General features: G+C 41.4%; 1 protein-coding gene across 1 annotated transcript; it reads right to left on the bottom strand.

The window, feature by feature from the left end:
- Positions 1-858: 858 nt before the first annotated feature.
- Positions 859-27517, bottom strand: LOC106587829 (uncharacterized). The gene is made up of 15 exons (XM_045689525.1): positions 27289-27517; positions 20564-20740; positions 19933-20123; positions 19416-19520; positions 18079-18217; positions 17612-17753; positions 17096-17228; positions 9454-9606; positions 9284-9321; positions 9078-9107; positions 7549-7715; positions 3930-4360; positions 3560-3659; positions 2504-2756; positions 859-2319 (listed from the first exon to the last, which is right to left on the bottom strand). Exons 2-15 carry the CDS (start codon positions 20693-20695, stop codon positions 2237-2239), a joined length of 2097 nt encoding a protein of 698 aa, XP_045545481.1. The 5' UTR covers positions 20696-20740; positions 27289-27517; the 3' UTR covers positions 859-2236.
- Between the last annotated feature and the right edge of the window lie 151 nt (positions 27518-27668).

The following is a 27668-nucleotide window of genomic DNA, read 5'->3' as shown; positions in this document are numbered from 1 at the left end:
TTTAATGGGTATAAAATGTTTGAATTAAGTGAAATTCATGAGGATTAACACTATTTTAGCGGTAGTGGGAGACCAATACGCCTTTTTGTGACCAATTGCGTATCATACCTGGTTTGTCCTTGCACCTGAAGACTGATAGCCAGATGAACTAAAGCCCCAGCAGGAGTCGTCTTTGTGCTTACATAAGCACGATCTATGTTTGTAGTAAACGTGGAGCGGGAGTAGTATCAATAATATTGATTCGTTAAGGCCGGGTTACTGTAATGATGTGACAACTGTTGGTGGCTTTATAAATACATTTGATCGAATTTGATTGATTCAATGTTGAAGAATTGATTGGGAGTTATTAGAATGGTTGTTAAAAAACTTTGAAAACCTTTCAATTTCAGTTAACATTGGAGGAAAGTCTTGTAAATATGTGTCAACGGCAGTTTAAAAAAATATAAAATCGAGTATAATTTGCTAATTGCAGGATAATTTTACTCAACCCCCACATATTCATTAGTCCACTTTTGATACATTCCCACAAAAGTGTGCATGCCAACATCCAATTAAGATATACTACTTCAAGTCAGTCTTTATGATGTGTGTTCTCAAATGTTATTTGGGCATCTTACCTAAAAAAGATTGTGGAACTAGTTACACACACAAACAGCACTTTTGTATTTCAAAATGTGTCAAATATGGTTGCCCAAATAATAATTTATAGCTGAATGAATATATGAGACAAGTTGAGAAAACACATTTTAAATTGACTGAATTCTTGTCAAATTGGAGCTAAGTTTGAGTAATTTCTTTTGTTCAGGTAACACTTGGACCGAAAAGTTGAGTAAACAAAAAAAAAGTCTGTGGAACCAGTTACTTAATAATAATTAGTTGAAACTAGATTTTATTTATATATATTTTTTTTACAGTGCATGCATGACCAGGACAAATTTGAAACAATTACTTTATGTTCATATCCAGGATTACATTTTGAATAGGATTTTTGGACGAAAATAGTTATAAACAGCAGTTAAAAATAGTTACAGCTCAGACACACCAGTAAGATTGTCAAACGTTTGCCTGGTAAAATTGTCAAACATTTGCCTGCCGACAGTATTTAGCAACTCCGAACAGTGTCGGCAGTCACTCTTTTGTGATCACACAACAAAGACCTTGGAAGTCGTCACCCACTCAGACTTTTAAAATACTCCAAACCAGAAGGTGGCAGGAGCTTTGTTTGGCAATGCATATCCGTGCGTCTTGTTTATGTTGCTACTAGCCAGATGGCCACAGCTAGATAACTACCTAGCAAGGTGAAGAAGAAACAATTTTATTCACTCTCCATAATCCCAAAGTACCAGCCCATAGCCAAATGTTTAGCTAGCTAACGTTAGGTAGCTGAAGTTAGGTAGCTAAGGAAACTGCACAACTCGGCAACTAACACAGGCAGCTGTTTCATGGCACTAGCGAATCCATTGTTATTTACATACAATGTCAATACTAACTACAGTGGTTAGCTAGCTTGGAGGAATAATTGAGTATTGTGTCTGTGCCCTTAGCTAGTTTCCATCCCATAGCCTACATTGCATATGAAGTGTGACTGGCTCATCCGAGGCTGTGCGGAAAACTGCCCTCTTATTTCCTTTTTTCGTTGTGGGGGTTGGTGCTCTCTGATTGGGTTTCCACTAGCTACCGCAAAGTCCAAAAATGTCTATAGCATAAAAATTAATGAAAACAAACATTTGCTTTCTGGTCTTAATGTAAGGTTATGGTTAGGCATAATGTTAGCGGTGTGGTTAAGTTTAGGTTTAAAATCACATTTTAGGTTTATGACTTTGTGGCTGTGGTAACTAATGACGAACCTCTGATTGGCTCAAAATCAAGTTGTTGGCCACTGACTAGAAGCGGTAGGTTCGTCGCTACCAGGTTGGCACGCAGCAGGTACCGCTTTTGCTCTAGCAAGCGAAGGAACGCCACTCGCTGTGATAAGTACCTTTCGGCAGTGCGATTCTCGGTGTTTCGTGCTTTACATGCACAAATTTCGAGTTTTGATGCAATGTCCTCAGTGAAAATGTAGAAACCATCATGGGGAGTATACTGTACAAAATAATTATCTTGAAAAACGACCCATTCAATGTAAGAAGTGTGTCATATAATTAATTCCATTGGCTTCTTATGATATAAATTAGTATGCAGTAATTCACATGAGAGCTACAATTTAACAACATAGGAATTATAAGCCTTTCTCTCTTCAGTGATGAAGCAGGCCTTGAAGTAAGACATGAATGACAGCCAAGACCACGCCCACTGTCATGTTTGAGTCCTCAGCAGGAGCTAGAGCAGGAGAAAGTAGAGGAGAGAATCCAATTGAGGGTAAATATCACTGGTTAGTTCTACTTTATTGGTGAGTGCTGGTCATCTTTTCCCTATCGGTTGGATTACTGCCGGGCTACAGCCCCCCAAAGATAAATTTAAGCTACAGGACTGTGTAAGAGCTGAACCTGTCTACAAGTCCTACCATTTGAGGCTGTTGTGGTTGGTGCTGCTGTGGTACTAATGGTACCAGTGGGGGTGGTTGCTGGGACCACAGTGGTAGTTGCCAGTGCAGCGGTGGTGGGTACGAGGCTAACAGAGCCGGAGCGGACGGTGTAGCTCCTGGTCAGCACGCTGTCAACCATTACCTGGTTGCTGCTGGCCCTGTCACACTGATCAGGACACTTCTGAGAGGGCCTCGTGGTGACACAGAGATACACTGTACACTCCACGTACATCTGCAGACGACAAGAGACACGATAAACTACACATGCAACACTTGCACTACTGATTGTTACACTATTATGATCATATAGGCTATCGTCGTTAGAGAGAGTCAGACCCAACACCCCAAAAATCTTGGAGAAACATATTGTGAGAATTTGAAATAAGCATTATACACATTTGATGGCCTTTCAGATGGACATATACTGTTATTCAAACAGAGCTGAAAGGGACAAACACATAGTGGCAGACTGACACATTGATTGATGTAATCAATCAATCAGTAATAACAATAATAAAACATGTTTTAAATTAAATATTATAAACTGGGTGGTTCGAGCGCTGAATGCTGATTGGCTGACAGCCGTGGTATATCAAACATTATAAACTGGGTGGTTCGAGCCCTGAATACTGATTGCCTGACAGCCGTGGTATATCAGACCGAATACCACAGGTATGACAAAACATTTGTTTTTACTGCTCTAATTACATTGGTAACCAGTTTATAATAGCAATAAGGAACCTCTGGGGTTTGTGGTATATGGCCAATATACCACAGCTAACGACTGTATCCAGACACTCTGCGTTGCGTCGTGCATAAGAACAGCCCTTAGCCTTGGTATATTGGCCATATACCACAACCCCTCGTGCCTTATTGCTTAAGTATGGGATATAGGCGCTAGTTAGTCTATTTCTATTTTTAGTCCCTGGGCTTTAGCTCAACTGGATAGTCATGTTGACAGGTTCCGGATGCATGAGAGACAATGGGAGCACCCTTCATACCCCTGAAGAGAGATACATGGCCAGAAAGACACACCATGGTTCCTTTAGTTTTGATAGTGCTCAGGTTGATTCGGAATACCCTGACAGTGGAGGTTGACGTCAGAATCTCCAGGGTTCCATTTCCAGCCGAACACCTGAGAAAGAAGGAAGACATTGAATGTTTTTAATGTATGTGAGAGAAGCGGTTTCAAAACAGAGGCAATCTCAGTAAACTATCCATTTCATAGCGATGTGACAAATTGCTACCATCTCAACTGAGTTTAAATGGACAGTTTTATGAAATTCCATGCATTGTTTAGTTCATATGGCTTATCGTAGAGCTTGTTTTAAAAACCCAAGTACTCCATTTGGGGTAATAAAAAATAATTAAGATTGGGTAAAAATGTTAGAAAACGATCCCTGACCCCTGATCCAGGATACAGAGGCTGTCAGCCATGTCTTCTGTCTCGGACTCCATGCACTTGCCCACCATCAGCTCTGCCCTGTCCAGAGAGGTGTTGGAGAACACATGCAGGTCCAGTGTGTCCAGCCTGCTCGCGGTGCGGACCGACGTCTCTCGGCGGACACGCTGCGAGGAAGGGAGGAGGTGGCGGAACTTGGGGATTTTGGTTCTGTTAGCCATGGGCCCCTCCCCAGGCCGGTAGAACTCCAACCAGAACTTAACGAGGCCGAAGGTCTCCTGCTCCGACGGCATGTTGATGGCGTACCGCGGGCCCTTGGTCTCGACGCCAGGGAAACGGCAGGCTATCGGCATAATCAGGGTGGGCTGCCGACTGATGACAGTGTTGCGTACGCTTCGCAGGGTGTTGGTGTACACCATCTCTGAACCAGAGTGCTGAGGAGAAAAGGAACAGGATATCATGTGTGGATATTCTGGTTCCTTCACACATCACAGCAGACAATCTGTTAAAACTGATTTATGGAAGGAGCAGTGGCGTGCATTCATGTATGCAAAGGGAAGCCAGGCTTCCTCAGAAAATTGACCAAGAAAAAAACATATACAATTATTTATCTTTCATCTCTCTGAGTTTCATAATTTTCCTTCAATTCGCAAGAGGCTGAATGTACTGTATCTCACCGGTGAAAGCATCCGAGCGAGCGAAACTGCACTCCTCTGACTCTGTATGTGTAGCCCATCTACCTGATGCTGTCTGGTTAAAAAGAGTGTGACATTGTTGCCACCCATAGTATTAAACGCAAGGGAAACCAGCAAGCATTTGGTCTCCCTTGATAAAAAAAGTATAAAATAATAGCCAATCAGCATTGAGCTAAACTGAGTGAGCTCAAAACTGTGAATGGTTCTGGCACACCAAAAAAAAGGTCCAGAGAGGCCAGTTTGGAATTGGCTTCACACCAATCACATCGAGAGCAAAACGTTATTGACAGAAAAAACTTGATTTGTTGCATCTCGTTGCACTGTTGTCCTCCAGTGGCTAGCTAGCTAGCTAAAATTGACCCTTTCTTAAATTAGCCATAGATGGAGATAGAGATTTGGACTTGTAGTTTTACTTAATTCTCCTTACTGGCCAATGATTATAACAGTGATTCTTATCCAACCAACCATACATTGTGTCCCTGGCCTGAGAGGATGGAAGTTCAATATGTAGCTAGATGTAGTAGGTTAATGTTAATTAGCTGGCTCATCATTACATGAAAGTTAGGCTAGCGAGCAAGTATTTTAGCCAGGTAGCCTAGGACAACAAAACCTAAAAGCATGTACTGTATGACAGAATCATAGACCGTTTCGTCAACATGACAGGAAGATGCCATTGACATTTCTCTACAAGTAGGCTGGGTCAACATGTTTTTTCTACTTGCAAGAACACATACAGTTGAAGTCGGAAGTTTACATACACTTAGGTTGGAGTCATTAAAACTAGTTTTTCAACCACTCCACAAATTTCTTGTTAACAAATTATAGTTTTGGCAAGTCGGTTAGGACATCTACTTTGTGCATGACACAAATAATTTTTCCAACAATTGTTTACAGACAGATTATTTCACTTATAATTCACTGTATCACAATTCCAGTGGGTCAGAAGTGTACATACACTAAGTTGACTGAGCCTTTAAACAGCTTGGAAAAATTCAAGAAAATGAAGTCATGGCTTTAGAAGCTTCTGATAGGCTAATTGACATCATTTGAGTCAATTGGAGGTGTACCTGTGGATGTATTTCAAGGCCTACCTTCAAACTCGGTGCCTCTTTGCTTGACATCATGGGAAAATCAAAAGAAATCAGCCAAGACCTCAGAAAAAAAATTGTAGACCTCCACAAGTCTGGTTCATCCTTGGGAGCAATTTCCAAACGCCTGAAGGTACCACATTTAACTGTACAAACAATAGTACGCAAGTATAAACACCATGGGACCATGCAGCAGTCATCCACTCAGGAAGGAGACACGTTCTGTCTCCTAGAGATGAACGTACTTTGGTGCAAAAAGTGCAAATCAATCCCAGAACAACAGCAAAGGACCTTGTGAAGATGCTGGAGGAAACAGGTACAAAAGTATCTATATCCATAGTAAAACGAGTCCTATATCGACATAACCTGAATGGCTGCTCAGCAAGGAAGAAGTCACTGCTCCAAAACCGCCATAAAAAAGCCAGACTACGGTTTGAAACTGCACATGGGGACAAAGATCGTACTTTTTGGAGAAATGTCCTCTGGTCTGGCCAGGGACAAATAGAACTGTTTGGCCATAATGACCGTCGTTATGTTTGGAGGAAAAAGGGGGAGGCTTGCAAGCCGAAGAACACCATCCCAACCGTGAAACACAGGGGTGGCAGCATCATGTTGTGGGTGTGATTTGCTGCAGGAGGAACTGGTGCACTTCACAAAATAGATGGCATCATGAGGTAGGAAAATGATGTGGATAATATTGAAGCAACATCTCAAGACCTCAGTCAGGAAGTTAAAGCTTGGTCGCAAAGGGGTCTTCCAAATGGACAATAACCCTAAGTGTACTTCCAAAGTTGTGGCAAAATGGCTTTAGGATAACAAAGTCAAGGTATTGGAGTGGCCATCACAAAGCCCTGACCTCAATCCTATAGAACATTTGTGGACAGAACTGAAAAAGTGTGTGCAAGCAAGGAGGCCTACAAATCTGACTCAGTTACACCAGCCATGTCAGGATGAATGAGCCAAAATTAACCTAGCTTATTGTGGGAATCTTGTGGAAGGCTACCCGAAACGTTTGACCCAAGTTAAACAATTTAAAGGCAATGCTACCAAATACTAACTGAGTGTATGTAAACTTCTGACCCACTGGGAATGTGATGAAAGAAATAAAAGCTGAAATAAATCATTCTTTCTTCTATTATTCTGACATTTCACATTCTTAAAATAAAGTGGTGATCCTAGCTGACCTAAGACAGGGAATTTTTACAAGGATTAAATGTCAGGAATTGTGGAAAACTGAGTTTAAATGTATTTGGCTAAAGTGTATGTAAACTTCCGACTTCAACTGTACACACACACACACACACAGAGAAATCAGAACTATGGACAGCCACATCATATTTAGCTTACGTTGATTGGACTAAATCGTTTTTGGTATCTTTAAGTTGTCACTGTATTAGACAAAGCAGGGGTGATTCGACGATGTGGAAATGTTGATGTTGAAATGGTGCTGGAATAGTGGAGGCAGCTCCTACTTTGTTTGTGACTTGCGGTAACTCTCTGTGGTTCTAAATCAATAGTTGTTTGGTAGTCCGAAAATGTCTGAAACATTTATTTAATTATTTTACCGTTATTTAACTAGGCAAGTCAGTTAAGAACAAATTCTTATTTTCAATGACTGCCACTGTGTCTTCTTATTGTCTAGGTCTTAGGCTTATATATCACAATGGAAAGGCATATGAACTAACAGGTTATAGAGCAAACAACCCAATTTTCACAACATGTAGGTTGTAATATGGCATTTTCTCTGGCTTGGCTTCCCCAGTTATTTTACTCATGCACCACTACTGGGAAGGAGCCAATGTAAGTTTTGCATTTGATACAGTGGGCGGAGTCTCGTACCACTCTCTTAGTGCCGCAGCCAGTCAGAGAGATGCTGGCCATCACATGGGTGGAGTTGGAGGTGACACTACAGGAAGGATGGTTGAGCTGGAGCTCTGACACAATCAGGTTCTTCAGGGTGGAAATGGGGAGAACCAGATGCATCTCAGTCTTCCCACATGTCAACTCTGGAAGGAGACAGAAATAATAATAATACATGGGACTTATAGCGCTTTTCATGGACCCAAATTGTATAAATGAAAAGAAAAACAAAAATACAGGACTCCAAACAAAATATCAGACTAAACAAAACATGAATAAAAAAGGAAAAGAGTGTGATGTATCAGTGTATGGGGAGGGGAGGGATCTGGATAGGAACCTGGGTTAGGGTAAGGGTTTGGGTTATGGTGAAGAGAGGAGGGATCTGGATAGGAACCTGGGTTAGGGTAAGGGTTTGGGTTATGGTGAAGAGAGGAGGGATCTGGATAGGAACCTGGGTTAGGGTAAGGGTTTGGGTTATGGTGAAGAGAGGAGGGATCTGGATAGGAACCTGGTTTAGGGTAAGGGTTTGGGTTATGGTGAAGAGAGGAGGGATCTGGATAGGAACCTGGGTTAGGGTAAGGGTTTGGGTTATGGTGAAGAGAGGAGGGATCTGGATAGGAACCTGGTTTAGGGTAAGGGTTTGGGTTATGGTGAAGAGAGGAGGGATCTGGGTAGGAACCTGGGTTAGGGTAAGGGTTTGGGTTATGGTGAAGAGAGGAGGGATCTGGATAGGAACCTGGGTTAGGGTAAGGGTTTGGGTTATGGTGAAGAGAGGAGGGATCTGGATAGGAACCTCGTTAAGGGTTAGGGCTTGGCTTATGGTGAAGAGAGGAGGGATCTGGATAGGAACCTGGGTTAGGGTAAGGGTTTGGGTTATGGTGAAGAGAGGAGGGATCTGGATAGGAACCTGGGTTAGGGTAAGGGTTTGGGTTATGGTGAAGAGAGGAGGGATTTGGATAGGAACCTCGTTAAGGGTTAGGGTTTGGGTTATGGTGAAGAGAGGAGGGATCTGGATAGGAACCTGGGTTAGGGTAAGGGTTTGGGTTATGGTGAAGAGAGGAGGGATCTGGATAGGAACCTCGTTTTTGGTTAGGGTTTGGCTTATGGTGAAGAGAGGAGGGATCTGGATAGGAACCTGGGTTAGGGTAAGGGTTTGGGTTATGGTGAAGAGAGGAGGGATCTAGATAGGAACCCAGTTTAGGGTAAGGGTTTGGGTTATGGTGAAGAGAGGAGGGATCTGGATAGGAACCTGGGTTAGGGTAAGGGTTTGGGTTATGGTGAAGAGAGGAGGGTCTTTGTAGTGTATTTCTTTGCTTGTATGTTTGTGTCTTTTCCATATTGGTTGGAAAGAGACGATACATCAAGAACAAGACAGACAGACAGCCAACCAGCCAGCCAGCCAGCCAGCCAGCCAGCCAGCCAGCCAGCCAGCCAGACAGACAGACAGACAGACAGACAGACAGACAGACAGACAGTAGTGGATATTAACTACACAGTGTGTTCTATACCTGTTCCAGTGGGAAAGGTCTCCATCTGTCCTGGACCAGAAAAAAAGGTGTATATTATGAACATGTTTTGAACCAAATATTGCATCTATGCTTTACCTCACCCCGCTTTCACCACTGTAAACAACTGAGAAACGATCCTTTCACCATGCTTACTCTCAGACACACACACACAAAACAGGAAGAACTGTGATTGTTCTTGTCCTTACTTTGGTAAAGCCACACACATCTGGGTTCAGACTGCAAACTGTGAAGACAAAAGGTTGTGTAAAGTACATCAGTACATCAGACAGGTTGGTTATAACATATGCCTAAACATTATTGGTTGCTGACAAAATGTCAACTTAACATTTATTGTTCTCTTTCCTCAAAAAGTGACCTGTTGGTGTTGGCCAGGAAACAAAGGGGCAAAAGAGGAGGCAGGTTATTGGGGCTCCGGATCCATGTGAGATTCATGGTGGCCAGGGAACCCTTGGTGTCCAGCGCTGTCCTGAAGAGGCCAGGGGGACCAACCACCACTATCTCTGATACGCTGAAGAAGAGACATACCACAAACACAGTCGACACAGTAGAAATATGCACAGAAACTGACTAACTTCTCCAATAGAAATCCCTGATGAAAGTTTTGAAAACAACCCATTTGAAACTTTTACACACAACTGAGAGAGAGAGCGAGAGAGAGAGAGAGAGAGATGAGAGAAACATGACACAAAAAGAGGGAAACTCATGGACATTTGAGTAGTATAACACACCTCTAGGTTGAGTAGTATAACACACCTCTAGGTTGAGTAGTATAACACACCTCTAGGTTGAGTAGTATAACACACTTTCTAGGTTGAGTAGTATAACACCTCTCTAGGTTGAGTAGTATAACACACCTCTAGGTTGAGTAGTATAACACCTCTCTAGGTTGAGTAGTATAACACACCTCTAGGTTGATGTGTATAACACACCTCTCTAGGTTGATGTGTATAACACACCTCTCTAGGTTGAGTAGTATAACACACCTCTAGGTTGAGTAGTATAACACACCTCTCTAGGTTGAGTAGTATAACACACCTCTCTAGGTTGAGTAGTATAACATACCTCTCTAGGTTGAGTAGTATAACACACCTCTACGTTGAGTAGTATAACACACCTCTAGGTTGAGTAGTATAACACATTTTCTAGGTTGAGTATTATAACACCTCTCTAGGTTGAGTAGTATAACACATCTCTCTAGGTTGAGTATTATAACACACCTCTAGGTTGAGTAGTATAACACACCTCTCTAGGTTGAGTAGTATAACACACCTCTAGGTTGAGTAGTATAACACACCTCTCTAGGTTGAGCAGTATAACACACCGCTAGGTTGAGTAGTATAACACACCTCTAGGTTGAGTAGTATAACACCTCTCTAGGTTGAGTAGTATAACACACCTCTAGGTTGATGTGTATAACACACCTCTCTAGGTTGAGTAGTATAACACACCTCTAGGTTGATGTGTATAACACACCTCTCTAGGTTGATGTGTATAACACACCTCTCTAGGTTGAGTAGTATAACACACCTCTAGGTTGAGTAGTATAACACACCTCTAGGTTAAGTAGTATAACACACCTCTAGGTTGAGTAGTATAACACACCTCACTAGGTTGAGTAGTATAACACACCTCTAGGTTGAGTAGTATAACACACCTCTCTAGGTTGAGTAGTATAACACACCTCTCTAGGTTGAGTAGTATAACACACCTCTAGGTTGAGTAGTATAACACACCTCTCTAGGTTGAGTAGTATAACACACCTCTCTAGGTTGAGTAGTACAACACACCTCTAGGTTGAGTAGTATAACACACCTCTCTAGGTTGAGTAGTATAACACACCTCTAGGTTGAGTAGTATAACACATCTCTCTAGGTTGAGTAGTATAACACATCTCTCTAGGTTGAGTAGTATAACACACCGCTCTAGGTTGAGTAGTATAACACCTCTCTAGGTTGAGTAGTATAACACACTTTCTAGGTTGAGTAGTATAACACACCTCTAGGTTGAGTAGTATAACAAATCTCTCTAGGTTGGGTAGTATAACACACCTCTAGGTTGAGTAGTATAACACACCTCTCTAGGTTGAGTAGTATAACACCTCTCTAGGTTGAGTAGTATAACACACTTTCTAGGTTGAGTAGTATAACACACCTCTAGGTTGAGTAGTATAACACACCTCTCTAGGTTGAGTAGTATAACACACCTCTAGGTTGAGTAGTATAACACACCTCTAGGTTGAGTAGTATAACACACCTCTAGGTTGAGTAGTATAACACACTTTCTAGGTTGAGTAGTATAACACCTCTCTAGGTTGAGTAGTATAACACACCTCTAGGTTGAGTAGTATAACACACCTCTAGGTTGAGTAGTATAACACATCACTCTAGGTTGAGTAGTATAACACACCTCTAGGTTGAGTAGTATAACAAACCTCTAGGTTGAGTAGTATAACACACCTCTAGGTTGAGTAGTATAACACACCTCTCTAGGTTGAGTAGTATAACACACCTCTAGGTTGAGTAGTATAACACACCTCTAGGTTGAGTAGTATAACACACCTCTCTAGGTTGAGTAGTATAACACACCTCTCTAGGTTGAGTAGTATAACACACCTCTCTAGGTTGAGTAGTATAACACCTCTCTAGGTTGAGTAGTATAACACACATTTACTAGGTTGAGTAGTATAACACACCTCTAGGTTGAGTAGTATAACAAATCTCTCTAGGTTGGGTAGTATAACACACCTCTAGGTTGAGTAGTATAACACACCTCTCTAGGTTGAGTAGTATAACACCTCTCTAGGTTGAGTAGTATAACACACTTTCTAGGTTGAGTAGTATAACACACCTCTAGGTTGAGTAGTATAACACACCTCTCTAGGTTGAGTAGTATAACACACCTCTAGGTTGAGTAGTATAACACACCTCTAAGTTGAGTAGTATAACACACCTCTAGGTTGAGTAGTATAACACACTTTCTAGGTTGAGTAGTATAACACCTCTCTAGGTTGAGTAGTATAACACACCTCTAGGTTGAGTAGTATAACACACCTCTAGGTTGAGTAGTATAACACATCACTCTAGGTTGAGTAGTATAACACACCTCTAGGTTGAGTAGTATAACACACCTCTAGGTTGAGTAGTATAACACACCTCTTTTGGTTGAGTAGTATAACACACCTCTAGGTTGAGTAGTATAACACACCTCTAGGTTGAGTAGTATAACACACCTCTCTAGGTTGAGTAGTATAACACATCTCTCTAGGTTGAGTAGTATAACACACCTCTAGGTTGAGTAGTATAACACACCTCTAGGTTGAGTAGTATAACACATTTTCTAGGTTGAGTAGTACAACACCTCTCTAGGTTGAGTAGTATAACACATCTCTCTAGGTTGAGTAGTATAACACACCTCTAGGTTGAGTAGTATAACACACCTCTCTAGGTTGAATAGTATAACACACCTCTCTAGGTTGAGTAGTATAACACACCTCTAGGTTGAGTAGTATAACACATCTCTAGGTTGAGTAGTATAACACACCTCTAGGTTGAGTAGTATAACACCTCTCTACGTTGAGTAGTATAACACACCTCTAGGTTGATGTGTATAACACACCTCTCTAGGTTGAGTAGTATAACACACCTCTAGGTTGATGTGTATAACACACATCTCTAGGTTGATGTGTATAACACACCTCTCTAGGTTGAGTAGTATAACACACCTCTAGGTTGAGTAGTATAACACACCTCTAGGTTGAGTAGTATAACACACCTCTAGGTTGAGTAGTTTAACACATCTCTCTAGGTTGAGTAGTATAACACATCTCTCTAGGTTGAGTAGTATAACACACCTCTCTAGGTTGAGTAGTATAACACCTCTCTAGGTTGAGTAGTATAACACACTTTCTAGGTTGAGTAGTATAACACACCTCTAGGTTGAGTAGTATAACAAATCTCTCTAGGTTGAGTAGTATAACACACCTCTCTAGGTTGAGTAGTATAACACCTCTCTAGGTTGAGTAGTATAACACACTTTCTAGGTTGAGTAGTATAACACACCTCTAGGTTGAGTAGTATAACACACCTCTAGGTTGAGTAGTATAACACATTTTCTAGGTTGAGTAGTATAACACCTCTCTAGGTTGAGTAGTATAACACATCTCTCTAGGTTGAGTAGTATAACACACCTCTAGGTTGAGTAGTATAACACACCTCTCTAGGTTGAGTAGTATAACACACCTCTCTAGGTTGAATAGTATAACACACCTCTCTAGGTTGAGTAGTATAACACACCTCTAGGTTGAGTAGTATAACACATCTCTAGGTTGAGTAGTATAACACACCTCTAGGTTGAGTAGTATAACACCTCTCTAGGTTGAGTAGTATAACACACCTCTAGGTTGAGTAGTATAACACCTCTCTAGGTTGAGTAGTATAACACACCTCTAGGTTGATGTGTATAACACACCTCTCTAGGTTGATGTGTATAACACACCTCTCTAGGTTGAGTAGTATAACACACCTCTAGGTTGAGTAGTATAACACACCTCTCTAGGTTGAGTAGTATAACACACCTCTCTAGGTTGAGTAGTATAACACACCTCTCTAGGTTGAGTAGTATAACACACCTCTACGTTGAGTAGTATAACACACCTCTAGGTTGAGTAGTATAACACATTTTCTAGGTTGAGTATTATAACACCTCTCTAGGTTGAGTAGTATAACACATCTCTCTAGGTTGAGTAGTATAACACACCTCTAGGTTGAGTAGTATAACACACCTCTCTAGGTTGAGTAGTATAACACACCTCTAGGTTGAGTAGTATAACACACCTCTCTAGGTTGAGCAGTATAACACACCGCTAGGTTGAGTAGTATAACACATCTCTAGGTTGAGTAGTATAACACCTCTCTAGGTTGAGTAGTATAACACACCTCTAGGTTGAGTAGTATAACACCTCTCTAGGTTGAGTAGTATAACACACCTCTAGGTTGATGTGTATAACACACCTCTCTAGGTTGATGTGTATAACACACCTCTCTAGGTTGAGTAGTATAACACACCTCTAGGTTGAGTAGTATAACACACCTCTCTAGGTTGAGTAGTATAACACACCTCTCTAGGTTGAGTAGTATAACACACCTCTCTAGGTTGAGTAGTATAACACACCTCTACGTTGAGTAGTATAACACACCTCTAGGTTGAGTAGTATAACACATTTTCTAGGTTGAGTATTATAACACCTCTCTAGGTTGAGTAGTATAACACATCTCTCTAGGTTGAGTAGTATAACACACCTCTAGGTTGAGTAGTATAACACACCTCTCTAGGTTGAGTAGTATAACACACCTCTAGGTTGAGTAGTATAACACACCTCTCTAGGTTGAGCAGTATAACACACCGCTAGGTTGAGTAGTATAACACATCTCTAGGTTGAGTAGTATAACACACCTCTAGGTTGAGTAGTATAACACCTGTCTAGGTTGAGTAGTATAACACACCTCTAGGTTGATGTGTATAACACACCTCTCTAGGTTGAGTAGTATAACACACCTCTAGGTTGATGTGTATAACACACCTCTCTAGGTTGATGTGTATAACACACCTCTCTAGGTTGAGTAGTATAACACACCTCTAGGTTGAGTAGTATAACACACCTCTAGGTTGAGTAGTATAACACACCTCTAGGTTGAGTAGTTTAACACATCTCTCTAGGTTGAGTAGTATAACACATCTCTCTAGGTTGAGTAGTATAACACACCTCTCTAGGTTGAGTAGTATAACACCTCTCTAGGTTGAGTAGTATAACACACTTTCTAGGTTGAGTAGTATAACACACCTCTAGGTTGAGTAGTATAACAAATCTCTCTAGGTTGAGTAGTATAACACACCTCTCTAGGTTGAGTAGTATAACACCTCTCTAGGTTGAGTAGTATAACACACTCTCTAGGTTGAGTAGTATAACACACCTCTAGGTTGAGTAGTATAACACACCTCTAGGTTGAGTAGTATAACACATTTTCTAGGTTGAGTAGTATAACACCTCTCTAGGTTGAGTAGTATAACACATCTCTCTAGGTTGAGTAGTATAACACACCTCTAGGTTGAGTAGTATAACACACCTCTCTAGGTTGAGTAGTATAACACACCTCTCTAGGTTGAATAGTATAACACACCTCTCTAGGTTGAGTAGTATAACACACCTCTAGGTTGAGTAGTATAACACATCTCTAGGTTGAGTAGTATAACACACCTCTAGGTTGAGTAGTATAACACCTCTCTAGGTTGAGTAGTATAACACACCTCTAGGTTGATGTGTATAACACACCTCTCTAGGTTGAGTAGTATAACACACCTCTAGGTTGAGTAGTATAACACATCTCTAGGTTGAGTAGTATAACACACCTCTAGGTTGAGTAGTATAACACCTCTCTAGGTTGAGTAGTTTAACACACCTCTCTAGGTTGAGTAGTATAACACACCTCTAGGTTGAGTAGTATAACACACCTCTAGGTTGAGTAGTATAACACATTTTCTAGGTTGAGTAGTATAACACCTCTCTAGTTTGAGTAGTATAACACATCTCTCTAGGTTGAGTAGTTTAACACACCTCTAGGTTGAGTAGTATAACACACCTCTCTAGGTTGAGTAGTATAACACACCTCTCTAGGTTGAATAGTATAACACACCTTTCTAGGTTGAGTAGTATAACACACCTCTAGGTTGAGTAGTATAACACATCTCTAGGTTGAGTAGTATAACACACCTCTAGGTTGAGTAGTATAACACCTCTCTAGGTTGAGTAGTATAACACACCTCTAGGTTGATGTGTATAACACACCTCTCTAGGTTGAGTAGTATAACACACCTCTAGGTTGATGTGTATAACACACCTCTCTAGGTTGAGTAGTATAACACACCTCTAGGTTGAGTAGTATAACACACCTCTAGGTTAAGTAGTATAACACACCTCTAGGTTGAGTAGTATAACACACCTCTCTAGGTTGATGTGTATAACACACCTCTCTAGGTTGAGTAGTATAACACCTCTCTAGGTTGAGTAGTATAACACACCTCTCTAGGTTGAGTAGTATAACACACCTCTCTAGGTTGAGTAGTATAACACATCTCTCTAGGTTGAGTAGTATAACACACCTCTCTAGGTTGAGTAGTATAACACACCTCTAGGTTGAGTAGTATAACACACCTCTAGGTTGAGTAGTATAACACACCTCTAGGTTGAGTAGTATAACACACCTCTAGGTTGAGTAGCATAACACATCTCTCTAGGTTGAGTAGTATAACACATCTCTCTAGGTTGAGTAGTATAACACACCTCTCTAGGTTGAGTAGTATAACACCTCTCTAGGTTGAGTAGTATAACACACTTTCTAGGTTGAGTAGTATAACACACCTCTAGGTTGAGTAGTATAACACATCTCTCTAGGTTGAGTAGTATAACACACCTCTAGGTTGAGTAGTATAACACATCTCTCTAGGTTGAGTAGTATAACACCTCTCTAGGTTGAGTAGTATAACACACCTCTCTAGGTTGAGTAGTATAACACCTCTCTAGGTTGAGTAGTATAACACACTTTCTAGGTTGAGTAGTATAACACATCTCTCTAGGTTGAGTAGTATAACACACCTCTCTAGGTTGAGTAGTATAACACCTCTCTAGGTTGAGTAGTATAACACCTCTCTAGGTTGAGTAGTATAACACCTCTCTAGGTTGAGTAGTATAACACCTCTCTAGGTTGAGTAGTATAACACACCTCTCTAGGTTGAGTAGTATAACACCTCTAGGTTGAGTAGTATAACACCTCTCTAGGTTGAGTAGTATAACACCTCTCTAGGTTGAGTAGTATAACACACTTTCTAGGTTGAGTAGTATTACAAATATCTCTAGGTTGGGTAGTATAACACACCTCTAGGTTGAGTAATATAACACACCTCTAGGTTGAGGAGTGAGTTTGGGAAACCATGCTATAACACACCTCTCTAGGTCAGAATGAAAGGTGACAGACACGTTGATCTGCTCATAGGGCAGAACGTAGATGGTGGCTCCCCCTGTTGGTGTCAGTCCTGTAGTGACCGGCTCAGCAGTGCAGCTTGAGGACGCCTCCTCCACTGAAACCAAGAACAAGACAAAAGTTAAGGTTATTTAGTTTTAAACTTTCTTTTTAACCTCCTTCAGGTATCATACTGTATATGATTGCTCCTTCTGAAGAACTTTGGGTGCATCTCAATATAAAATGTTGCTACCGGTACATAAATATGGGTAATTCATCCATTACTAACTACTGTGTTGAAATTGTATTTTTCAAGAGCGCTTGATAAATCAATCCCAGGGTGCCTCAGATCAAGACTGAACAACACAGCTACATCATAGAGTCCAGTATGTATAGTTATTGAGAACAGACCAGCAGAATTTACCTGATTCATTTTTCCCTGAAACAGGCCCATCAATAAAGAGAAGACAGCGTGAAATAGTTTGTGTGTGTCAGTCTCACCTGTAAGGGACAGGTGCAGTGGGATGGAACTGAGTGCTTTGCGTTTGTTGGTTTGGGTTTGGCGTGGAAAGTCCTCCACCATCAGCTGCACAGAGTATTGGCCAGCGGACGATTTACCATTGTACAACAGCGTACACGTCTCCTATGAAGTAGCAATTAAAACAAATTCAACAACATTTATTTGAAAACAATTGTTCTTTGTTTCCCACAGAGCACATGCCTGAAGCCGAAAGCCTAACCCTCAAAAGAAACAAGTCCAACAAATAACTCTAAATTGGTTTAACCTCCCCGCACATTTAGATGGTGCATGATGCATCCATAATGACCGATTCATGTTTCATATTTCTCTGTATAGGAATTAAATCCAACATGGTTCTCTTTCTTGCACCTTTTCTTGGCGGTTTGGGGCATCTTAATAGTCACTGCTGTGTGGACTAACACAAAGACACAAATAAGTTAAGACTCACCTCCTCCATCTTCAGAAAGTTGTACTGGGGGCAGTCAAGGCATTCTCCAAGGTCAGCCTGGGCAAAGCGACAGAGCACTGTGTCCCCATCCAGGTCCTTCACCGTCAGTGGGAAGTGATGTAGGCAGTTCACACGAGCCCTGACACAAGAATACACACTCAGTTGATATCATATGTTTTTCTCCCCACTTTATTATATATATATTTCCTCCTGGCAGCTTCATTAAATAGTACCCGCAAAACACCAGTCTCAACGTCAACAGTGAAGAGGCGACTTCGGGATGCTGGCCTTCTAGGCAGAGTTCCTCTGTCCAATGTCTGTGTTCTTTTGCCCATCTTAATATTTTATTTTTATTGGCCAGTCTGAGATGTCTTTTTCTTTGCAACTCTGCCTAGAAGGCCAGCATCCCGGAGTCGCCTCTTCACTGTTGACGTTGAGACTGGTGTTTTGCGGGTACTATTTAATGAAGCTGCCAGTTGAGGACTTTTGAGGCATCTGTTTCTCAAACTAGACACTCTAATGTACTTGTCCTCTTGCTCAGTTGTGCCCCGGGGCCTTCCACTCCTCTTTCTATTCTGGTTAGGGCCAGTTTGTGCTGTTCTGAGAAAGGAGTAGTACACAGCGTTGTACGAGATCTTCAGTTTCTTGGCAATTTCTCGCATGGAATAGCCTTAATTTCTCAGAACAAGAATAGACTGACAAGTTTCAGAATAAAGTTCTTTGTTTCTGACCATTTTGAGCCTGTAATCGAACCCGCAAATGCTGATGCTCCAGATACTCAACTAGTCTAAAGAAGGCTAGTTTTATTGCTTCTTTAATCAGAACAACAGTTTTCAGCTGTGCTAACATAATTGCAAAAGAGTTTTCTAATGATTAATTAGCCTTTTAAAATGATAAACTTGGATTAGCTAACACAACGTGCCATTGGAATCACAGGAGTGATGGTTGCTGATAAAGGACTGGGACCCTGTTTTGAGAGACTTGAAGAGGCTGTAGCGGAACCGAAGAGCTTGACAATTGGGATGAGATACAGAGGAGAAAGAAAAAAGTATGGAAAGGAAGAACGGTGCTGAGGAAGGAAGGAAGGAAGGAAGGAAGGAAGGAAGGAAGGAAGGAAGGAAGGAAGGAAGGAAGGAAGGAGAAAAGGAAAGAGGAGAGAAAGGGAGAGAAGGACAAAGAGGAGAGAAAAGGGTCAAAATGTATCAGTCATCATGACCAAATAAATCCCACTACATATGAACAGTCAAAACCGTGAGAATGTGTAGACTAGAGTAAACAGAGTAATGTTTCTATGTGCAGTACAAGACTCAGGTCCAGGTTACAGTGAGTTGAGTTACCTGAGAGGAGGAGGCAGGCTGCAGTAAGGGGGCTGGTTTAGTCTCAATGGGTTAGACTGGTTGGAGGGTCCAGCCCACAAGAACAGAAACACATTCACGTTGGACCTAATTCACAGTTACAGGGGAGTCAAATAAATATGTTTGTTTTTCACTTTTCCTGAAGTGGTGTGACATAACCTGCAAAAGGTTGCTTTATAACACATAGACATTTATATCACATATACAACATAATGCATATGATATAAAGTAAGAATGATCAGTCATGAAACTGCATTATACATTAATGTTCTGAATTGTGAGGACTGAGGAGGTCTAATGTCCAACTGCTTTAAAGTAAGTTTGTGTAACATTTTCACCATTATGAAACCAACTCATGAAACCTTACAGTCTTCAATGTTGCGGAAGCTAGCACTGAACATGTCCAGTCAGTGTGTATTGATTCTATAGATGTTCTACAAAAGCACATCAAATGGTCACGGTGTGATAATAATAACAGGTCTCTCAGCAAATCACATACCCCAAATTCACGTTGGCCCTATAGTTGCTGGGAATGGTCCTCTGCCATTGGCGGACGCACCAGCCTGAGGCGGGCTTCTGTCCTGTGTAGGGTAACGAGGTGGTATGCACGACACAGTCTTCCCCTGTCTGACACACTCCGGAGAACGTAGGACAGGGAAGGGCAGAGATCACGGTGTAGTGAGCCCTCACCTGCCAAAGGTCAAAGGTGACGTGAGGTCAGGAGGTCATGTAATTAATTACATGGTAACAATGAGGAACTTGCTTTTAGGAATTCAGCACAATCATTGTCTACCTGTTATTGGTGCCTAAACCACACTGTAATTATTGGCTATTTACCATTTTATCAAGTAAATTGAAACAAACAAAAACAATGAAAACAACAGGTAAATCGCAGAGACTGTAAAATACCAGTGTAGTAAGTAACCTGGAGGGGCTGTGTGTTTACAGCTGGGAGGTACAGCAAGAACCAATCAACATGGATTTGTAATTCATTTGAATACTGCGCACATGTGCATCGTAACATAGAAAGCCTATCATTATCGCAGTGCATATTTTAGGTCAATCCTGAAATTCCTAATACACAGTGTTAAAAGCTTACAGCATTGGTAATTAACAATGTGTAACCTCACCATATTTCCTCCACTCTTCTCTAGAGGGACAACATTGACCACTGCACCCAGAGTGGTGGCCTCACAGACAGGGTAGGGCAGGAGCAGGCCTAGGGCCACAACCAGGTGCCCCAGAAAAACTCGGATCAACATCAGAGCTTTTCACACAGGGCTGTGTGTCGAAGGAAGCTTGGGCCTCTGGAGACAGAAATGGAGACCCGTTAGAGGGCAATCACAAACATGAAACACAGACAAACACACACACTCTTATTTTACAAAACAGGATCAATATTGAGACAATGACCAAACATTTGTAAATGTGCTAGTAGTAACACAACTTAAATGATTGTAGTCTTTGTAAAAGTCAACAGGACATCAACACATCAAGGTTAGAATGTTATGAATGTGGACATCCCTGTTGTTTTTGCTTAATGTCTCATTATTTTCCAAAGTTCCAACACTCATGGTTATGGATACTTCTCTGCCAATAACAGCTAGTTTTCAGATTTCCCCTCCCCGCTCAGACCACTCCCATACAGTCCTTGCTTGAGAAATATTTTTCTGATAAAAAGCAATTTTTGCCCATTTTAATGGATAATCTATTACAGTAAGGTACCAAATGTTACCCAGAAATGTGATATTGATATTAAAACGACTGCATTGGGCCTTTAAGGAGTAATTCCAAGCCTGAGGAATTTCAAGATTAACCTAATTTACCCTCATTGGGTTTCAGTGTTACAGGGTGAAAACTATGACCTGTTCATTTGTATGTGGGGATGGTGTGCAAAGAAAATCTATTCTAAGAATTCCGTTTTAAAAGTTACAAACACTACTGTATAACTTCTAAATATGCTGATCTTATTGACTGTCAGTCATTTCATCCATAGCTCCATCAATGAATGAGATCTTACATTTCTCCAGCCCTATCCCTCTGCTTTATAGAAAACCAAGTGGTGGGGCTGCAATTGACTGACAGACTAATTAGGCCTTGCTCAAGGGCACATCAGATTCCTGAAAGTCTATGGGAGATTCCATACATCTTGTGTCCTCTCTCCTCGTTTCCTTATCAAAAGCGATTGGATGAGAAAGCCAGATGTCCTGCCCCTTTGACATTCTCATCCAATGGGTTTTGAGAAGGAAATGAGGAGAGGATGCAAGGTGTATGCAATTGAAATCTTCCCCAAGGCTGCGTTTTCACAGACAGCCAAACTTTGATCTTTTGCCCAATTATTGGTCTTTTGGACAATTATTGGTATTTTGACCAATCAGATCAGATCAGATCTTTTGCCAATAATTGGGCAAAAATTGGCGAATTGGACTACCTGTGTAAACTAAGCTACAGGACTGTTTCACCAACACAGACTGGAATATGTTCCGGGATTCATCCGATGGTATTGAGGAGTTTATCACATCAGTCACCGGCTTTGTTAATAAGTGCATCGACGACCTTGTCGTCCCCACAGTGACCATACGTACATATCCCAACCAGAAGCCATGGATTACAGGCAACATCCTCATTGAGCTAAAGGCTAGAGCTGCCGCTTTCAAAGAGCAGGACACTAATCCGGACGCTTATAAGAAATCCCTCTACGTTTTCCGATGAGCCATCAAACAGTCAAAACATCAATAGAGGACTAAGATCGAATCCTACTACACCGGCTCTGACCCTCGTCGGATGTGGCAGGGCTTACAAACTATCACAGGGTACAAAGGGAAACCCAGGGACGCTTCCCAGGAACGTGAGCCTACCAGACAAGCTAAATGCTTTTTATGCTCACTTCGAGGCAACCAACATTGAACCATGCATGAGAGCACCAGCTGTTCCGGACGACTGGGTGATCACGCTCTCCATAGCCGATGTTAGAAAATACCTTTCAACAGGTTAACATTCACAAGGCTGCAGGGCCAGACTGATTACCAGGATGCGTACTCTGAGCATGTGCTGACCAGCTGGAAAGTGTCTTCAATTACATTTTCAACCTTTCCCTGACCCAGTCTGTAATACCTACGTGTTTCAAGCAGAAAACTATAGTCCCTGTGCCCAAGAATGCCAAGTTAACCTGCCTAAATGATTATCGCTCCATAGGACTCACATCTGTAGCCAAGAAATGCTTTGAAAAGCTGGTTATGGCTCACATCAACACCATCATCTCAGACACCCTGGACTCACACCAAATTGCATACCGCCCCAACAGATCCACAGATGACACAATTTCTATTACACTCAACAATGCCCTCTTCACTTGGACAAGAGGAACACTTACGTGAGAATGCTGTTCACTGACTATTGCTCAGTGTTCAACACCATAATACCCTCCAAGCTCATCACTAAGCTCAGGACCCTGGGACTGAACACCTCCCTATGCAACAGGATCCTGAACTTCCTAATTGTCCGCCCCCAGGTGGTGAGTGCAGGCAACAACCCATCTGCCACACTGACCTTCAACACGAGGGCCCCTCAGGGGTACGCGCTCAGTTCCCTCCTGTACTCCCTGTTCCCCCATGAATCCACGACTGTGTGGTTGCGCACGACTCCAACATCATCATTAAGTTTGTTGACGACACAACGGTGGTTGGCCTGATCACCAAAGACGATGAAACAGCCTATAGGGAGGTCAGTGACATAGCAGTGTGGTGCCAGGACAACAACCAAGTTAGTTAAATAGACCCCCTGCATTGACCCCTTTTGCATGAACTCTTGACTCATCACATATGCTGCTGCTGTTTATTATCTATCCTGTTGCCTAGTTACTTTATTCCTACCAATATGTACATAATTGTATTTTGTATTTATTAGTGATCCCCTTTAGTTCCTGCCAAGGCAGCAGCTACTCTTTTTGGGGTTTATTATGGATCCCCATTAGTTCCTGCCTGTAACGCCCTGGCCATAGAGAGGGGTTTTTTGTTCTTTATTTTGGTTAGGCCAGGGTGTTACATTGGGTGGGCGTTCTATGTTCCTTTTTCTATGTTTTGGTATTTCTTTGTTTTGGGCCATGTGTGTGGCTCCCAATCAGGCACAGCTGAAGCTTGTTGCTGCTGATTGGGAGTCACACATAAGGAGCATGTTTTTCCTTTGGGTTTTGTGGGTAATTGTTTCTGTTTAGAGTATTTTCTTAACAGGACTGCTTGCTGTCGTTTTTGTTCATTTTGTAGTGTTCTCTTGTTTTTTTAAATTAAAATTCTAATGATGAACACATCCTCTGCTGCACCTTGGTTCCCTCTTACAGACAGCCGTTACACTGCCAAGGCAGCAGCTACTCTTCCTGGGGTTTATTATGGATCCCCATTAGTTCTTGCCAAGGCAGCAGCTACTCTTCCTGGTGTTTATTATGGATCCCCATTAGTTCTTGCCAAGGCAGCAGCTACTCTTCCTGGGGTTTATTATGGATCCCCATTAGTTCTTGCCAAGGCAGCAGCTACTCTTCCTGGGGTTTATTATGGATCCCCATTAGTTCTTGCCAAGGCAGCAGCTACTCTTCCTGAGGTTTATTATGGATCCCCATTAGTTCCTGCCAAGGCAGCAGCTACTCTTCCTGGGGTTTATTATGGATCCCCATTAGTTCCTGCCAAGGCAGCAGCTACTCTTCTTGGGATCCAAACACATTAAGGCACTTACATTAAATATAAAACAAAAGATAAAACAGTACATCATATAACATTACACCACTACATATCTATAATACAAAATGTACAATACCACCATACAACAATATTACAACATACGTGTGTGTAAAGTGTGTGTGCTAGCATTTGTGTGCTTATACGAGTGTCTGTACCTATGTGTGTGTCTCTTCACAGTCCCCGCTATTCCATAAGCTGTATTTTTATCTGTTTTTTACATCTGATTCTACTGCTTGCATCAGTTACCTGCTGTGGAATAGAGTTCCATGTAATCATGGCTCTATGTAGTACTGTGTGCCTCCCATAGTCTGTTCTGGACTTGGGGATTATGAAGAGACCTCTGGTGGCATGTCTTGTGGGGTATGTATGGGTGTTTGAGCTGTGTGCTAGTAGTTTAAACAGACAGCTCGGTGCATTCATCTTGTCAACACTGTCAGCTTGTCTCTCCTCCACTTGGATCCATGAGAGATTGACATGCATATCATTCATTTTAGCTCTCCGTGTATATTTAAAGGGCCAGCAGTGCGTGCCACAAAGTTCCTCTTTGTGGCTCCTGACCACACGACTGATCAGCAGTCCAGGTGCGGCAAAACTAGGGCCTGAAGGACCTGCCTTGTTGATAGTGTTGTTAAGGCCGCGCTTTATTATGGACAAACTTCTCCCCATCTTAGCTTCTGTATGAATATGTTTTGACCATGACAGTTCACCATCCAGGGTTACTCCAAGCAGTTTAGTCACCTCAATTTACTCAATTTCCACATTATTAATTACAAGATTTAGTGGAGGTTTAGGGTTTAATGAATGATTTTTCCCAAATACAATACTTTTAGTTTTTGAACTATTTAGGACTAACATATTCCTTGCCACCCATTCTGAAACAAACTACAGCTTTTGTTAAGTGTTGCAGTCATTTCAGTCGCTGTAGTAGCTGACGTGTATAGTGTTGAGTCATCCGCATACATAGACACACTGGCTTTACCCAGTGGCATGTCGTTAGTACAGATTGAAAAAGTAAGGGGTCTAGACAGCAGCCCTGGGGAATTCCTGATTCTACCTTGATTATGTTGGAGGCTTCCATTAAAGAACACACTCTGTGTTCTGTTAGACAGGTAACTCTTTATCCACATATAGCAGGGGGTGTAAAGCCATAACACATACGTTTTTTCCAGCAGCAGACTGACCGATAATGTCAAAAGCTGCCCTGAAGTCTAACAAAATAGCCCCCACAATATTTTTATCATCAATTTCTCTGCCAATCATTAGTCATTTGTTTAAGTGCTGTGCGTGTTGAATGTCCTTTCCTATAAGTGTGCTGAAAGTCTGTTGTCAATTTGGTTATTGTAAAATATCATTGGATCTGGTCAAACACAATTTTTCCCAAAAGTTTACTGTTTGGTAACAGGCTGATTGGTCGGCTATTTGAGCAAGTAAAGGGGGCTTTACTATTCTTAGGTAGCGGAATGACTATTGCTTCTCTCCCGGCCTGAAGCCACACACACTTTCTAGTAGGCATATTTACCTCAACTACCTCGTACCCCTGCACATCGACTCAGTACTTACCCCGTGTAAATAGCCAAGTTATTATTACTCATTATGTATATATTCCTTGTTTTTATTTTTCTATTATTTCTCTATTTTTCTCTCTGCGTTGTTAGGAAGGTCCCGTAAGTAAGCATTTCACTTTTAGTCCACACTTATTTATGAAGCATGTGAGAAATAACATTGGATTTGATTTAAACGCAGTCTGAGTAAGGAAATAAATGACCTGTTAGACACCACTTCAAGGGACTTGATGGTAAGTTGGTAAAGATACATTGAATTAGGGAATCTCAGAGAAGGAGTGCTGGTCTAGGATCAGATCCCCATCTTATTTATTATGATCTAAATCCAAGATCAGACGGCTATACTACAAAGGAGGATCAATAAGTTAGCCAGCTAAATTGCCTAAATATTCTGAAATAACTTGACATTTTTTGTAAGATATGCTTCAAATGGGCATGGACTAATTGACAACACAAAATACATTTAAGTTTAGCATAGTTACCCAGAAAATCTAATTCTGTCCAGTTGTTTATCCAAGTTAGCTGCTTAACTCGTGTTTTGTAGTATACCTCTCAGCTCTCCTACTCCAGGAGCCTTTGTGAATACGGGCCCAGGTGGAGGTCACAGAAGTGTGAGCAGGCTTTTGTTCCAGCACAACATATCTGACCAGTGGTCATGTACCTGACAACCACCAGGCCCTGAACTTTGTAAGCTGACCAGGAAAAATTCAGCACCCCAACAATGACTGGAGAGAACATTGTTGTGCATAGTTACATTGTTACCCAGGGAAACAAACTCTACTTTCCTTAGAGGCAATCTGCAATTGCTATATACATTTTTGTACTTTTAAATTAATTAAACACACATTGAATATTACTTATAAATGCATCATGTTAGTTTAACAGTCTTACCCCCATCATAACCAATAATAAGCTTGTTTTACCCCTTTATTTCTGAAAACAAGTGAATTTAAAAACACTATAGCTTCATAAAATGGTTCAAATTATATATCATAGCTGGTCAGTCTTCACATTCATAGCCATCTATGAATTTGAGTGGTTACATTCAGTCCCATCCCTCAGCTATTTACCAGTCATTGGTGGGGTGGCAACTTTGATAATGGTTGAAATGCATATTTCCCTTTAAAAAGAACTCAGGCACTGAGCATATACCATGGACAGTCCAATCCCCTTTTCTAAACACCAGGACATGTTAGAAAATGTATGGAATCCAGATGTTTTGACCATTGGTCTAAAAGGTCTGTGCCAAGTATGAAGAAACTTCACAAGCTGCGTTTACACCGGCAGCCCAATTCAGATCTTTTGCCAATTATTTTATTTCTACCGCCCCATATTTGATGTGATATGGGTCACAACTTAATGTTGACAGTCAGAAAAATAAATCACAAATGGGTTCTCAGGGTCACGGTGTAAACACAGCCATAGAAGCTCAAATCCAATAACAAACATCGTCACAACCAAAAAGTATAATGTTTAGAGGCCCAACCTCAAGAGCAAAAGAGACATTTTTATCTGATTTAAAAGTAATCATTCAGGAATCTGTCGCTTCCCTCCAATACCAACCTTAATCACTCAACCAAGGGTGTCTTGGTATTCAGACGGACAGCTGTCTGCAACGAGTTGAGTGGTCCGATAGGAAGTTCAAGCTACAGCTCAGCTTTCACTCTACCTAGTACATTGCTGGGAAAGCACTTGAGATTGAAAAATGATGCTAAACTGGCTGGACCAGTGGCACTGACTACTTTACAATGAGTGACGTATTTTCAGCACAAACAAACTCAGCCAAGTAAATTGCATTTTGTAGTCTTTAATTATGGCTTAAGCAACATGCATCACTAGGATGATATCCAGCAGGACTAGAAAAAAAAAATGGTTTGAGAAGTAACATTATGGACTTGTTTTTAGACAGATTAAAAGGAATACGTCAGATATTACAAAAATTG

The sequence above is a fragment of the Salmo salar genome, chromosome ssa11 (assembly GCF_905237065.1).
Source record: "Salmo salar chromosome ssa11, Ssal_v3.1, whole genome shotgun sequence".
Lineage (NCBI taxonomy): Eukaryota > Metazoa > Chordata > Actinopteri > Salmoniformes > Salmonidae > Salmo > Salmo salar.
The sequence above is the reverse complement of the archived record's forward strand: the minus strand, read 5'-3'. Positions and strand labels throughout refer to the sequence as shown.